Source organism: Bos indicus x Bos taurus, chromosome 4 (genome assembly GCF_003369695.1).
Source record: "Bos indicus x Bos taurus breed Angus x Brahman F1 hybrid chromosome 4, Bos_hybrid_MaternalHap_v2.0, whole genome shotgun sequence".
Classification (NCBI taxonomy): Eukaryota; Metazoa; Chordata; class Mammalia; order Artiodactyla; family Bovidae; genus Bos; species Bos indicus x Bos taurus.
In genome coordinates this window covers 14,293,867-14,310,204 of record NC_040079.1, presented here as the reverse complement: position 1 = coordinate 14,310,204, position 16,338 = coordinate 14,293,867, and the positions used below count along the sequence as shown (strand labels likewise).

Sequence of the window (16,338 nt, the reverse complement as noted above, 5' to 3'; positions counted from 1 at the left end):
CAAGATGTTCTAAAGAGGAAGTAGGGGTCATCCTTTTCTACCTCAACACTGAGCCCATCTATTTGGAGTATATCATTAGGCTTTCTGGAAATAGTTACAAAAAATATAAATTGGAAAAAAAAAAAACTTGAGGTCATATAATTCCCAGCAGTATTGTCTAACGTTCCATCGCCCAGTCATGTCCGACTCTTTGAGACCCCATGGACTGCAGCATGCCAAGCTTCTCTGTACTGTCTAAAAGTGAAAGTCTCTCAGTTGTGTCCCACTCTTTGCGACCCCACAGATTATACAGTCCATGGGATTCTCCAGGCCAGAATACTGGAGTGGGTAGCCTTTCCCTTCTCCACGGGACCTTCCCAACCCAGGGATCAAACCCAGGTCTCCCACATTGCAGGTGGATTCTTTACCAGCTAAGCCACAAAGACCCCGGTATAATACATATGCATAAGATAAATGCATCCCCTTTAAATATAGAAGCACGTCACTATCCATAAGTTAATATAAATTATAGTTTCTCTCTGGAGGCAGTCAATGGGGAGAAATGGTCCATGTACTAGGAAAGGCTTAGAGGAGTGTGCCCTGAACCCAAGGAAAAAATGGCCAGCCAAGGGCTCCTAGAAGTTTGATCACAGCTCCACAAGGGTGGGGCAGAGGGGCAGGGAAGGTAGTGCTGTCCATTTCCTGTTCATTTCAGTAGCTCCTATTCTGACCTAATGTCAAGCTCACAGGTGGTGCTCAGTGAATATGTACATGATGACTAAATGCTGAGATCAGGAGATGGAGAGGAAAATAAAATGAAAGAAGGAAAACTAAAGTGGGTACAGAGGAGTGCAATAGTGTGAGGGATGTGCACCAGTCTCTGGGCTGGACAGATGAAGCACTGGAAGATTCTGACTGCAGAACTCTGGGGAGGTCGCTCAGCTGACTTGAACTTATCAGGACAGACCTGAGAATAAGGCTGCAGCACAGACTGAGGTTTGACATCAGAAACCCATCCAGGAGGTTCTTCTATTTTCTTTTTGTTTTTATCTGAAAGATCGAGGGTGGAAGAATTTGTTTGCAGGGGTTGGGGTGGGGGCGCTTGAAGTAACACAGTTTTGAATAGAAAGGTCAGACTTTTTTGTGAATTGGGCAGACCAGAGAAAAAAGGTCTGTTTTGCTTTTGTTTAATGTTTATTTATTTGTTTGCTCCAGGTCTTAGTTGTGGTACTATGGATCTTCAGTTGCATCATGTGGGATGAAATCTGTTTCCCTAAGGAGAGATTGAACCCAGGCCGCCTGCAATGGGAGTGCAGAGTCTTAGCCACTGGGCCACCAGGGTGATGCCCAAAAGGTCTGTTTTGATTGTTTAAGTTTCAGTCTAGATTAGTTTTGATCTGTGTGTTTCTTCATGCTGTAGAAAGTAATTTGTGGACCTCAAACTACTGCCAAAGGGCCTTAACCATGTTTTAATATTATTACTTAAAGAAAAGCCTCCATTTCCCTTGAATAGTGACCACAGCAAAGCCCAGTAGTGAACTCTGGCTTCGGGTAAGCCATGTTTTCTGCTTTTCTTGGAAACCCACTCCAGTATTCTTATCCAGAGAACCCCACGGACAGAGGAGTGCAGCTGGCTATGGTCCATAGGGTTGCACAGAGTTGGACATGACTGAAGCGACTTGGCATGCACACACATGAACTCAAGCAGCGGCAAGAAATTTAGAGACCAGATCTCTAAGGCAATTCACAGGCTGGCATGCCCTCGACCTGTTTTCAGAGCCCAGGTCAGCCTCCCTGGGCAAGCAGGCTCTTGACACCTGGTGATCTGAGTGTTGAGAATGTGATACATATTGAGGAACTAAAGATCACCTGGCAGTCAAGGCACAATTGAGGCAAGCGAACGATGCATTAGAAGCTGTGTTTGGGGCAACCGGATCCTCAGATGCCCTCTGGATGCCTCAGCCTAGGCCTTTAAGAGACCACCTTAGTGGTAGCTGCTTCACCTGGACCAAAGGCTCAAAGGAAAGAGATGGCACTGGGAAGTGATTTGAATTCTGTTTAATTTGGAGCCTTAAACTTTGTCCCTTATAAACAGAGCCTCTCCCTTCACCACAAGAAGCACACATGTGGCTGCCTCTGCCTCACAGGGAGGGTTGGACAAAGCTGTCAGCAGAAAAGAGAAACAGGAGCCCCTCCAGGGCCAGCATGAGCTGAGGAGAGTTTACAGGGCTCCCTCTACGCATTCAAGCACGCTCCTCCCCACATAGCATCTCCTTGAGTGAGCCTGGGTACCGGACTGCTCAGAGACCCAGTCCCTCACTCAGCCTTGAATTCAGATTTCGTTAGAGGACGTGTGGTCCTACCAGTGCTTCTAGGATGCTTTGAAGGATGGATTGTCAAGCTTGTCATGGGACAGGCTCTGTGGTCTCTGTGCCATGCCCAGGCCTCCAGTCATGACTGAGGTCATGGGAAGGGGCACAGATGGGGACTTTGGGGGCCAAGGGGGAGTTTGTGTGACGATAAGGGGAGGTATGACCAGGGAAGGGGGCTAAGTATGTAGCTGAGGAGGCGGTATCAGATTCCAGACTGCAGGGTGGCAAGGAGCCAAGACAGGGCCCCCTGCCCAAACAAGAGGGCGGCCAGGGGGAGGCACCTCAGGGTGGCACTGCTGGCCCTTGAGAGGACAATGGGGGCCGCCCTGAAGCCTGCAGGGGTTTTGTCCTGGGGTTCCACTTTGCCTCCAGAGGACTCCAAACAAGGACCCCGGGGAGTAGGGTTGATGTCCTGAATCCAGCCTGTTGTGTTTTCCACTAGCTCCTGCAGAAGAAGGAGGAAAAAGGGTGAAACTAGAAGCGCCCCCACCTCCTTTCATCTTCTAAGACCTTCCTTGGTCACCCCCAGTCCCTGCAGCCTCACAGGCTGACTGGGAGATGCCCACCCACACCCAGAGCAGCATCAGCCCTCCTCTGCTCGCTCAGCTTCTTCTCTGATCCAGCATTCCTGCCATTGTCATCCACACCCCCTTTCTCCTCTTTTCTTTCATCCAAACCATCCCTCACTCCTTTAGCCCTAACCCTGAGAGCGCAGTGTCTCCTGGGACACTTACATCAATGGTCTTTATTATCACTGTCTGCTGGGCCTCCTTGCAGGCCTTCTCAACCTTCTTAATGCTCTCCGGGGTCCACTCCACATTGCTCATGGCCATCATGCCCTCCATGGAGCTGCCAATGGGCAGAAAGAGCAGACACTAGTTCAGGGGTGACTTAAAGCTTTGCCAAAATGTGTAAAAAGTAGCCTCACTTTTGTTAGCATCAGTTCGATATCGGCGTAAACCATAAGGAATGTCTTACAACTCAGTAAGACAACCGTGAGCATGGCAGAAGGTGAAATCATCAGAATTAGAGATGAGAATTTTTTAAAAGTGAAAAAGAGGAAGTGCTGACTCTTTTAAAGAAGTGTTTCTTGATCTGGGGACCATGAAGTCCAAGAAGGTTGATGGGATGACTTATGGGAACCTATACATGTCCTGAAATTGTCTGTGAAATGGAATGTGTTTGCAAATATGTGCATTTTTCTTGGAAAGGAGCTTCAGCATTTTCATCAGAGCCTCAGGGAGGACCTTAGTCCCAAGTAATTAAAAGGTTACTGCATGCGTGCTCAGTCATTTCCAACTCTTTGTGACTCCATGAACTCGATAGGTCTTGATAAGTATCATGGTGAAGGCATTACATTAGTCAATGATTATGCATTAAAATTATTAATGTATGAAAAGTGAAAGTTGCTCAGTCATGTCTGACTGTTTGCGACCCTGTGAACTGTAGCCTGCCAGGTTCCTCTGTCCATGGGATTGTCCAGGCAAGAATATTAGAATGGGTTGCCATTTCCTACTCCAGTGGATCTTCCCAATCCAGGAGCTGAAATCGCATCTCTTGTGTTTCCTGCATTGGCAGACAGAATCTTTACCACTGCACCACCTGGAAAGCCCCAATTAAAAGTCATTCCTTGAAAGCAAACAGTGTTCGAAGCAGGTAAATACATGAGAAAAGGCAAATACTTTGCACACAAGTGATCTAACTTCTAGAAGTCAGTCTTGATCTTATCTTCCAGGATGACTCACTCTGATACCTCCTCCCCCAGCTCGTGGGCCACGTAGATGATGTCAGGGTACCCCTGGCAGCTGGAGACGTTGTTTCGGGGATAGTAGAAGAAAAAGATGAGGCACATCTCATTGATGGTGCTGGGACCCCCCTGGAGAAGAAGAGAGAGCTAGCGACAATCTTAGTGAGTCACTGACTGAGAAAATGCGAATCCTGGTACCCATCTTATAGTCATGGGATGTGAGAGCAACCCTAACCATTGGAGAAAGAAACGGGTTTCAACTGGAATCATCTGAGTCATGGGATAGCCAAGACCAGGGGTAAAGCTATTCTGAGGCTTATTGTCATTAACCACGGTGGGGAGATGGGTACTTACAAATGTCAAGGAGTCGCGGTCCAGCGTCTGGTAGCGACACTCTACCAGCAATTCATCCCCCTGTGCAGAGAGAAACAAACGCTGAAAGTAAGAGGCAGAAGGACCGGTCCAGCCTTAGACCTCTTGGCTAACAATAACAAGTGCTGATCCTGCCTTCTCCAGATGTCAGCCATGCCTCCCCCAGCCCGGCTCGCACCGGCTTGATCACCACTCGATAAGGTAAATCTCGAGTCTCCTGTAGGTTGAAGTCGTAGGCATCATCTTTACAGATTATGCGGAGTTGAGTTCCGTTTCTGGAGGGAGACAACGTGGGGAGAGGAGTAAGGTGAGGCCGGTGCGGGGAGGGGGGTCTGTCAACAAAGCAGCAGCATGTGGGCTCGTTCTGTGGGCACAGATAGCCTGTAAAACAAAAACCTCCATCCTCCATCATCTCTACTCCAGGAACAGTTCTTGCTTCTCCTGCTCCAACCTCACGCTGCAGAATAAACAACTGTTCCTAAAATTTATTTCCAAACACAGAAGGGAGTGCTTCCAATCTGTGTCTTTCTTACCTGTACTGCACCGCCTGTATAGCACGGCCAGCCAAGTGGGTGTGGAGCAGGTAGCCAAAGACCTGGATATCGGGCACTGGAGCCCCGTTCATCTGTGGCAGGGAGGAGACCACCTGGTCCGTTAGGAACTCTCCTCTGCTCTTTGGTTTCCTCCTTTACTATCTGACACCTTCCTCTGAAGACTGGAACATACCCCTTTAGTCTCTGCTGGGCCTCCTGGCCCAGCCATGACTCCCGCCTCCCCTGCACCAGCCAGGTTGGGTCAATTGCCCAAAGGACCAGGTGGTGGCCCTTCTCCGGCTTGGGGACTCGGGCTGCACGCTGGTGGATCACACTAGATCTATGATTGGGAACGGGGAATCTCAGGGGAAGTGGGCGGTGGGGGGAACACCTTCTGGCTTCACCTCTTCAAACTTCTCCGTCTTACACAGTCCGTAGGACATGAAGGACTCGGCGCCGGGGGGGATGAAGTGGATGGGGAAAGTGAAGACGCCCAGCTGCAGGACGCCCATGTCAAACTTGCGCAGGTGTGCGGTGTAGTATACTCGGATCCCTGAGGAGTCGTACAGACCTGGGGCAGGCGGGACCGATCAGAGGAGGCGGGGAACGGGTCACAGGCTGTGGAGAAAGAGGCCTGGGAAGGCAAGGGAGGGGCTGCGAGCAGGAGTCAGCAGGCCTCCTGCATCAGTGCCTAGAGGACTCAGCCAGCCCCATCCACAGGCGCTTCCATAAATGCTCTAGAGGCTCACCAGGCAGATTGTGAAAATTGCTGTAATGAATCTCCAGGCGGATCCACTGGGGGTCCAAGGGCGTCCCAATAGAGATGCCCACGTCATCTGGAAACTGGTAACTCTGGTGGAAGGAGGGAGGTTTGGCAGCAAGAATGGCTGGGAAGTAGATGCTGGGGACCCCCAGGGGCTCACCCGTGTCTTCTCGCCTCCATCCCAGACCTCCCTTGTCTCCATCTTCCACCCATCCACCAATCCCCATTGCCTGACCACACATGTCCCCTTAGCCACCAATTTCCCTCATCACACAGACTCACTGTGCCCCCGACAGCCCAGCCCACGATGACCTGTGTGCAGAGGGAGAAGGCGGGGTCGGCCCCATAGCAGTCGCTGATGCCCGTGGGGAGAGCGCTGGCATTGCCACAGGCGTACACCAGGATGTGGTGCACAATCGTCTCCTTGTGTTGGACCAACTTGGGCTCGAACTGGGCACCGGATGCAAGACACAGCACAGTCAAGATCTTCCAGGTCAAGTCCTTATCCCTCGAGCCCCCACCCCAACCTTGCTTTCTTTTCCCCAAATATTAATAAAACTATGCCCACGTCTCTACCCCTCTTCCATTTCCTCTGTTTCCTCCTTCCCCAACCTGTGATTTCCCTGGCACTCCACCTGACTCCTCTCTCAGCCCTCATTCTTTTTAAAACCCTTTCCTGAGAACACAGCACAGGTCTAGCCAGGAATATCCCAAGACTTCCGATTTTCCTTTAATAACCTCATCAGTTCCCTATATCTGAGCATGTGGCCACAGCTTACTGGAGTCATGCTCTAAAGAAAACCATGGCTCGCACACTTTGGCCATTCACGATAAGGCCACACTTTCATTTATTCAATCAAAACTGTAATCACTCAAATGTGAAATCAGGTGACCGACCCGAGTCTCCTCTAGCCACACTTTGCCGACCTGACAGCCTTTGGCCACGTGTCCCCACCCCCACCCCACGCCCCGCCCACCAACCTGCACTTCCTCCAGGGCTAAAAGAACACATTTCTTGGCCCAGGGTAGGGCTCATCCTTTGGTCTTTGCAGGAACTTAGTAACTAATGACAATCATCAAAATCACTGCTGCACCATGGGACATGGGTAAAACAGTGCTGGGAGCTGTAGCTCTGGGCTCAGGAAATCCTGGAACTGCCACCTCCACCAGACCTGGCCTGGCCCCCAGGTCCTCCTGGACACGTTCATCCTACACCTCTTCAGAGTCAACCGTGCCCACTGCCTGTCTCAACCACCTAGACAACGTCCCGTCGTCTGGTTCACGGTACCTTGTAGATGTGGTGCTTCTTGCTAACGATGGGGAGAGGGAGGAAGGTGCAGGCGTACGTGGTGTCATCCTCTGGGATGAGGAACTAGAGGGGGACACGCAGAGGCTGAATGGGTGGGAGGGAGGCTCCCAGAGAAGCAGGGGAAGGGACAGGTCAGGGAAGGGCGACCACTTGAGGGCCAGTTTGACCATCCTCGGGGACCAAGGGGAGTCAGAGGAGCCTGGGTTCCAGGAATGTACTGAATATTGGGTGCAAGAGGAAGGTCTGGATTGAGTGGAAGGCACGGAGGGGGCTGGAGGTGACTGGGCAGGAAGGAGGGGGTCTTACATCAGTGATCTCCAAGTCATGGATGATGGTGTCCTCAGGGGCATCGAGATCATCAGGGTGGACGATTTGGAGCAGGAAGATGGACTTCACAAAAGTACGTTCCCGATCCATCTTTGGGGTGTCATCCAGGCCGTAGGCGGCCAGTACCCTCACAGTGTCGCTCTGTGGGTGTCAAGGGCATCCAGGTGCTGCCACCCACAAGCAGCACTTTGCACACACCCACACCCAACCACTGACACAAGTCACCGGCTGACAGTGCAACTGATAGGGACAGAGTGAAGGGACAAAGTGGGTGATTAAATAGTTAATCCCACTAAGGGATTAAAAGTATGAGAGACCCCTGTGAATTAAAGATTACTCAAGAAAACAGGTTTGCGTATGCTAAGTCGCTTCATTCATGTTTGACCCTTTGCAACGGTATGGACCAGAGCCTGCCAGGCTTCTCTGTCCATGGGATTCTCCAGGCAGGAACACTGGAGTGGGTTGCCAGTGCTCTCTCTAGGGGATCTTCTGGACCCAGGGATGGAACCTGGGCCTCTTGCATCGCAGGCAGATTCTTTACCACCTGAGCCACCAGGGAAGCCCCTATAGGCCACCAGGGAACTCTGACCAAAGCAGGTTTACTTAGTCACAAAGCCAAAGAGGCTTATTTAGCAACAAAACTGCAGCAGAAGCAGGAGACACGCACCCAAACAATAAAACAATGGTGGTGTGAAACACATCCTGCCGGTGAGATCAGTTAGTTAATGACCACCTAGGACATACTCTCTCCACACACAAAAAACAGTAATTTGTGGAAAGGTGACATGTGAAAGTGAAAGACCCTCATTGTACTGAGACCCAAAACAATTTTTCCATAGCACCATGACAGTCCTGCCTTGACCACGTAGAGACAAGCAAACTCCCCCACCTGATGCGGAGGAGGAACTGAGGATGGAAGTGTGATGTCTACTCAAGAATGAGGCAGAAGGTGGTCTTCCCCCCGCCTTCCCACTTTGCCTTTGATTATAAATCTGTAGTGCACTAGGTTCTCAGGGGCAGCACCCTATCACCCACCCGATGTAAGCGGGTGTCCTCTTCTAGGAAATCCCTTCTCATCTATCACTTTGCCTTTTGCTGAATTTTGTTCTGTGCTGAGACATAAAGAACCAGAGTTCCTTGGAGCTCTCCCCAGAATGCCACGTTGTAGTTTCAGAATGGAGAGGGCTTGAGATTAGGGATCAGAACTAGTTGGGTTCTGGTTCTGCCTAGAGGCTGACCTGTTGGAGATTCTGGGCAAGCCACACCCCCTCTCCCAGCCCATCTCTGAGCCCACAGGTGTTGGCTGTCACAGGTGGTCACCTGTCCACAGGTGGTCACCTGTCCACAGGTGGTTCAAGACACCCTGCAGTTCAAGGAGATCAGGCAAGGTTCTTCAAGAGGCGATGCCAGGGAAGGAGGCATGGGCTGTCAGGGGGAGGCCCGTAGAGGGCTGGTGGAGTCACAGGCGGCAGGATTGGGGGGTGGCCATGCTGGGGAATGCTGAGAGAGATGGCGGCCCTGGGAACCGAGACTGGCTGCCCGACGGGCACGGCCACTCCAGGTTGGGGTGATGTCACCACCCAGGAGGAAAGGCTGCTTGCGACCAAATGCTCGTCTCCCCTCTCTCTTTTACCGTGATGTCTTGGTCGTGAGGGTCGCAGGAGCGGAAGGGCCTGGAGAAGCGCATGGTGGTGTAGACGGCATCTTCTGTTAGCCCCTGCAGTTCTGCATCCTGGCTCCCATCCTCCTCCAGCGTGTTTTCATCCACCAGGTGCTGGTCCTGGGGCCCAGGGAGGGTCACGGGGTGAAAACCAGGAGCCCTAAGTGCTCACGGCTTTGGAGTAGCCTGAGTCCCTTTAGCCCCGCTAAGGTACCAAATCAGCAGAATATACAATATAGTTCACCCCTGGGACAGAGCATGGCGTCAAGGGGGGATTCATGAGGAAGAGGGAAGGCTGGTATCTGATCCCGCTTTACTTCTCCCATTTCAAATCTCATTTCCACGAATCCTAATGTTCCTATATCCCCAAGTCTTAAAAACCCACTTATTCTCCGAAAGCTCTATGCTCTTCATCTTTTCAGGGGGCTCTTAACATTGACCCTTCCCCATATAAATGCAGTTCAGAATGAGACTGGGAGACAGGTGAGCTGCTTCTTCATCCATAAAGTGGAAGAATAATCATCTACTTCCTGGTGATGCTGGGAGGTTTAATATGCAAAGATTTGGACCAACCCCTGCTTAACCAAAAGTGCATAATAATTTAAGCTATTATTATTGTGGGCACTGACGTCATTACTAGACTATTTTATGTTGTGGTCTCTCAGCCTAAAGGTAACAGAAGATGACGACTGTATCCTAAACAGCTTGGATTCTCCCCCAGTGACCTGCACTGGGACTGTGGCCCAGGATGCTCTCTCTTTCAGTCCAATGCCTCCATTCCCTGGGCACTGTAGGGACATTCAGTCTGGAAGACCTAGATTCAACCTCTCCAACGGACCATTTCTGTAGGGAGAGGTCAGCCATCAGCTGGTGTTCTGGGCCTATGCTCGAATATGTTTGGAAAATATGGATCCTTCCTGGATTCAGAGTCATCTTCCACCCAGCAAGAGACCCAACATGCTTGGGAGAGAGCCACCCTCAGACTCACCGAGAAATAGACATTGCCGTCAGGCGAGACGCCTCCGACAACCAGGTCGCTTCCCGCTCTGCTGTAGCGATCTGTGACACCCAAACCCACCCAGCCAGCTGTCCGGACCTGGAGCTCGAAAGTGATGATCTCAGCCTCAAAGTCAAAGTCCCAGCGCAGGAAAACAGCGTTAGAAGGGTCTAGAAACCTGGAATAACGCAGACGCGGCATGGGGCCAAGGCGATTGCATTGGGAGGGAGTTGCAAGGGCCGTAAATAGGAGAAGCCAGGAGAGAAGGGCACAGGCCATGGCTTCTGGGGTCTGGAGCACCTCTCCTTAGATGGACACTCAAGAAGTACGGACTTATATGCTCCTGCATCTGCGCCAGGCACCATGCCACGGGGGAGGGGCAGACTGGGGCCCCTCTGATCTGATTATCTCTGGGTTCAGAGTGGAGCCACTTACATAACTCAGGAGGTGTGAGGTGTTCAGAGAGAAGGTGCTCTTGCCCTGGAGTAGGCACCTGGCATGGAATGCTCTGGAATGAATCACTCTGGCTCTCCCCTGCCAACCCGAGGCAAGTGTCCTGCCCGTGGGGACTCCGTGGGATCAAGGAGGTTTTGCTTCTCCCTTCCTCACTTTCTCTCCCTCCTTTTTTTATTTTTTGCAATGCTTCTCTCCCTTTATTTCTCTCTCTGCCTCCCTCCATTCTTTCCCTTCCTGCCCCCCATCCCTGTATTCCTGGATGTTCTTACTGAGCCCTCCCTCTGCCCTCTGGCACATGTTCCCCACCCCAGTTTTCATGAGCGTTTCTATTTTGTCTTTGCCCAGAAGTGATGCACAGACCGGGAGTGGGGGTGGGACTCCAGCCTCCCTACAGCGCAGGAAGGAGAAGAGGTGCTGGCAGGGGGCGAGGGGAAGGCTTCGATTTCCATCTCCCGGAGGAGTCTTGACTACTAATCCCTGGAAGGACATGTAGAGGTGAGGGAGACATAATCAGCTTTCCAGATGGGCAAGTCTGGGGCAGCTTCAAGTTTCTGCACATCACTGGGGAGAAACAAGGAGGATGAGATGGAGAAAATGGGGAATAAACATGAATTTGCCTTTGGGATGCTCTGCACTTTCCCCTTCTTCCCATGAATTGCCTTTCAGAGAAATCATATTCAGGGACCCTCCACCAGAGGCTTGGCCAGCTTCCCCGCTGGCAGCTGGCAAGCTGTTCAGTGCGATGCAAACCACAGAAGCCCAGAAGGAATATTATAGCATCGGAACACTGGGATGAAAAAGAACTTCAGATCCACTTGATTTTCCAAGCACCCCAGCCCATTTAATTTTTGGATGAGGAAATGGAATCATCAAGGAGTGACTTGATCAGTGTCTGAGTTCCATCCAGTCAGTGGCAGAGCAAACATGAGACTCCAGGCGCCCGGGAGAGTGAATACACCCTTAGGTCACCGACAGGCACCAAGAACTCCTCTCCCTGCAGGCATTTCCACCATAGCTTGTCCTGGTGGAGGCAGCTGGTGTCATTCACTGGCTGCTCCTTAGGAAAGGGACAAAAGTCTCTCACCCTAGAGTTCTTTCTTCCATTGTCTGATAGACCCCGTCCTCACCTGACCCTCAGTGTTCTTCCGTCAGACAATGGAGAGGATCTGAAAAAACAAAACAAGGCTAGCCTGGAAGGCCTCCTCCATCAGAGTCCAGGCCACACATTTCTACAGGAATTCAGCTTAAATGAGGGTGGATAGACACTGGAGCCTCTTTCTGAGCCTCCAGATAGGGCAGATGATTCTTCTCATCACCTGCTGAGCTCATCAAAGCTGGTAAGAACCTAGCTGAGGTTGTTTGCAGCTGCTGGGAGCACCTGAGTAGCAGCTGGGGTGCAGCTGGGAGAAAGCACCTTTCTCAAGAGGACAACCGTACCACCCACCCTGAGCAGGGCAGGGAAGGTAAGGAGCTAGGCAGCCATCTGGAAGGAAGAGGCTTACCTTGGCCCTGGATAGGAACTGGGCCAAGAGCAGAGCAGGAGCTTGGGGAGGCACCGAGCTTGAAGAGCAGGAGCCTGGGGAGGAGATAACAGGGGTGTCAGAGACATGCTGATCCCAATCGCATTTGGGGATTAAGGCGAAGGGAAAAGGGAGAAGGGGCTGGGAGACAGGACAGCCAGGCCTGTAAACCGAGATGGGCCCAGGATCCCTTTCCCTGCAATCTGCTCACTGGCCAGAGCACTGGCCTGGGGAGAGCCAGTAACCACTGCAACGGAGGGGATCCCTGCTCCTGGGTCCCCTCTGTGTGGCTTTTCATGAGGCTTTTCTCTACTCTTTCTCCCCTTTTCCCCGAATTACCATTTTCTCCCCTCTCCCAGCCCACTTTCCTCTCATCGTCTAAACCCCAGAGTGACTCTTATGGGAGCAAGCATCAGGATTAAGTGCTTGAGTCTTGTGAGGGTGAGCACATATCTTGGCATGCCTGTTAGCCTGGTATTCAAGAGGTGTGATTTTGGCAATGCTTCCCTAAGCTCATTTCTCTCCTTCTCTGGAGTCCTGATGCTGGGAATAGGTAAGGGGGCTGAAGGCAAGAGTGACTCAGCACAGGAGATCAGAGGAGTGGTTACCTGAGAGAAAGGACATCAACAGCACAGTGATGGATGCTTACCAGACTTGTGATCACTTTGCAGAGTGTGCAGGTGTTGCATTATAATGCTGTACATCTGAAACAGGTCTTCCCAGGTGGCTCAGATGGTAAAGAATTTGCCTGCAACGCAGGAGACCCAGGTTCAATCCCTGGGTCAGGAAAATCCCCTTGAGAAGGGATGGCAGCCCACTTCAGTATTCTTGCCTGGAGAACTCCATGGTCAGAGGAGCCTGGTGGGCTACAGTCCATGGAGTCTCAAAGTGTTGGAAACGACTGAGTGGCTGACACTTCCAGGCCTGAAACTTCTGAGAAATGGAATATTTCCTGCCATGTTGGTAAACAAAGGATGTCACAGTCATCAGAAATTTCAGCCACCACCATATGGTGAGCTGGTGAGCTCCAGGCTACTCAGAAAGAATACCTTCTATCTAGCAGCCTTCAGACTATAGCTACTTCCTACCGTGAGCCCTGAAGAAACTCAGGAAGTGAAAACACAGGATACTGGCCCCAGATAGCTGAGGTGGATTTCAAAAGAATGATTTCCAATACAAAGAAAAGTGCTCAATTCCTTAACTCTAGATAGCTGGTTTTCTTTAATTAACAATTACCTATTGATGCTCAGTGGAGAAGGCAATGGCACCCCACTCCGGTACTCTTGCCTGGAAAATCCCATAGGCAGAGGAGCCCGGTAGGCTGCAGCCCATGGGGTCACTAAGAGTCAGACACGACTGAGTGACTTCACTTTCATTTTTCACTTTCATGTATTGGAGAAGGAAATGGCAACCCACTCCAGTGTCCTTGCCTGGAGAATCCCAGGGATGGGGAAGCCTAGTGGGCTGCCGTCTATGGGGTCGCACAGAGTCGGACACGACTGAAGCGACTTAGCAGCAGCAGCAGCATTGATGCTCAGACTACCTGAACTTTGTTGCAAAACTCCAAATACCTTGGCTCCCTCCCTTGCTTCCCCCGCAGCAGTTCTCAGGGTTACTTGAGATGTACCCTCCTTGGCTTGAAGTCATAAAAATTCCCATCAAATGAACCATAACTCTCAACTTTTAGGTTGTGAATAATTTTGTAGTCAACAGTTAAATATAAAAAAGGTAGATCCTTCCCCAACAACAAAAAAAGGGGGGAATCAGCACATGTTACTTAGAATATAGTGCAATTCACATTTTGTGCACATTTAGATTATGCAAACTTGAAAGTGTGATATAGAAAATATTAATGAAGTTACTTTATACATGTTGTTGGTGTTGAGTAAGTAAGCTGTATCTATCTCTTTGCAACCGCATGGCCTGCAGCATGCCAGGAGATTAAAGACCAATATGGGTGTGTGCTTAGTTGCTCAGTCATGTCCAACTCTTTGCGACCTCATGGACTGTAGCTCACAAGGCTCCTCTGTTCATGGGGATTCTCCAGGCAAAAATACTGGAGTGGGTTGCCACGCCTTCTCCAGGGGATCTTTCCAACCTAGGGACTGAACCCAGGTTTCCCACATTACAGGCAGATTCTTTACTGTCTGAGCCACCAGGGAAGCCCACAAAGACCACTAAAAGTGACTATAATTGTCATATTTTTATTGAATTGGAAGTGTACAATTGCAACATTAGAGGTCAACTCCTACTAAGTGAGTCTTAGTAGGAGCTCTATTCTAAGAAATGTTCATGTATTAACCCACTTACTCCTATGAACTAGCTTCCAGGATTATTTCCATCTTACAGAGAAATGAACTGAGATCCAAGGCCATGCTGCCAGAAGGTGGCAGCACTGTGATTTGCTGGGAAAATACAATCAAAAATAAGACTGACAGTTAAAGTCGTGCAGTCGTGTCCGGCTCTTTGTGACCCTGTGGAATATACAGTCCATGGAATTCTCCAGGCCAGAATACTGGAGTGGGTAGCCTTTCCCTTCTCCAGGGGATCTTCCTAACCCAGGGATCGAACGCAGGTCTCCCAAATTGCAGGCGGATTCTTTACCAGCTGAGCCACAAGGGAAGCCCTAAGAGAAGCAATAACTATTCCTCAAATGAGAGGACTTGGCAGTCCGTTTTGGTAATCCACAGTCCATGCTGAAGTCCCTTGGGAATTGGGGTGTCTATCTGTGTTTGCTAATCGGCTTTACCAAGGAAAAATAAATGTCATGGTATTTTTCTATTTTTTTCGCCACCCCCTGTGGCATGTGGTATCTTAATTCCCTGACCAGGGATCAAACCTGGGTCCCCTGCAGTAAAAGTGCAGCGTCTTAACCACTGGACAGCCAGGGAAGTCCCTATATCATATCTTTATGAGGAAATCATTTTGCAATGTGGTGCCAGGCATCTGCTGTAGACCAAGTTAGGCTTATCTTCTTTGATGATTTTATTCCAAAGAAATGGTTGCAGGTCCTTGAGAAAGACATGCCTGGGTCTTAATACTGGAAAGAGGTGATTTAGCTTTTAAGGATTGTATGGTATGTACATTTCAAAGAGACAGAGAAAGAACTTAGAAGTTTTCTAAATAAATGCTCTAAGAAAATGGAGGGGAAGGAAGTCTGTTCCCTTATTTTCTTCTGTTTTGTTTGTATTTGCTTTTACAGAGGAAAACACAGGTCATCAGAGATGAGTGTTCCTTACCTACCACCAAAGTTGCCCTGCAGGAGCCTCTATGTATATAGGAAAATGTCTGTTCAATCTACAAGTTTGACTTGGTTGTTGTTTAGTTGCTCAGTCGTGTCCGACTCTTTTGAAAACCCTATGGCCTATAGCCCTCCAGGCTCTTCTGTCCATGGATTTCCCAGGCCAGAATATTGGAGTGGGTTGCCATGCCCTCCTCCAGGGGATCTTCCTGACCCAGGGACCGAACCTGTGTCTCCTGCATTGGCAAGAGGATTATTTACCACTGAGCCACCAGGGAAGCCCTGTGACTTGGTTTTATCGAGTTATTTTAATTCCTTGTGAAGATTTGAGACACAGATTCAGTGTCATGTTTCTAGGAATCTCTCTGCAAAGCAGCTGAGAGGGTGCAGGTCCAGGTACACTCACCGAGGCCCCCGGGGTGAGTGTGGGGAGTGTGTACGTGTGTGTGAGTGCGCTCTGGTGTGCTGAAACAGGAAACTCCAGTTTGAGGTTTGAGCTTCAGTGAGAAGATGAGACAAGATACTGAGTTTCCTGGAAAAGCCACTCCCTTTTGAGTGTCAGGCCCGGAGAGTCTCAGCCTCTAATCAGGCTTCCCAGGTCAGCATCTGCTCTCCTGCCTGGTGGCCCCATCCCCCTGCCCTGCTGGAGAGGCGAGGGAATGGCCCCGTTTCCCATCCTGTGGGGCTGGGTGCTCCTGGCTGCCGTGAGTACAGGTCAGGGGCCTGGCAGAGACAACCAGTTGGTGGACTTAGGGAGGAAAAGGGGGCTGGGTCACGGGGGTGCCTGTAGGTGCAGAAAGTTCTGCTCCCTGACTCCAGCCTTGCCAAGAGCGCCCTGCAGTCCCCTCACCCTGTGAAAGGACCCCTTCTGCAAGAGCCTCCTCCGGCACTACTCATGGGATCCCTCTTCAGGTTTTGGCTGCAGCTAGAGATCTGGTGGTGACCACTGCCCCCAGGAGCTTCAGCCTGGCTGGCCTGTGTGTTTCAGATGCAGCCACGAGCTTGGTGGAGCAAAAGCCCAGGTGGGTCCTGGTACCTCGCAGACAGGCTGAAACCCTGCGG

General features: G+C 50.6%; 1 protein-coding gene across 1 annotated transcript; it reads right to left on the bottom strand.

Moving 5' to 3' along the window:
- Positions 1-2,553: 2,553 nt before the first annotated feature.
- LOC113890876 (putative DBH-like monooxygenase protein 2) lies at positions 2,554-10,338 on the bottom strand. Its single transcript, XM_027538421.1, has 13 exons — positions 10,051-10,338; positions 9,036-9,182; positions 7,382-7,543; positions 7,055-7,138; positions 6,049-6,216; positions 5,753-5,855; positions 5,408-5,574; positions 5,004-5,095; positions 4,649-4,745; positions 4,453-4,512; positions 4,097-4,227; positions 3,086-3,200; positions 2,554-2,796 (listed from the first exon to the last, which is right to left on the bottom strand). Exons 1-13 carry the CDS (start codon positions 10,336-10,338, stop codon positions 2,554-2,556), a joined length of 1,857 nt encoding a protein of 618 aa, XP_027394222.1.
- Between the last annotated feature and the right edge of the window lie 6,000 nt (positions 10,339-16,338).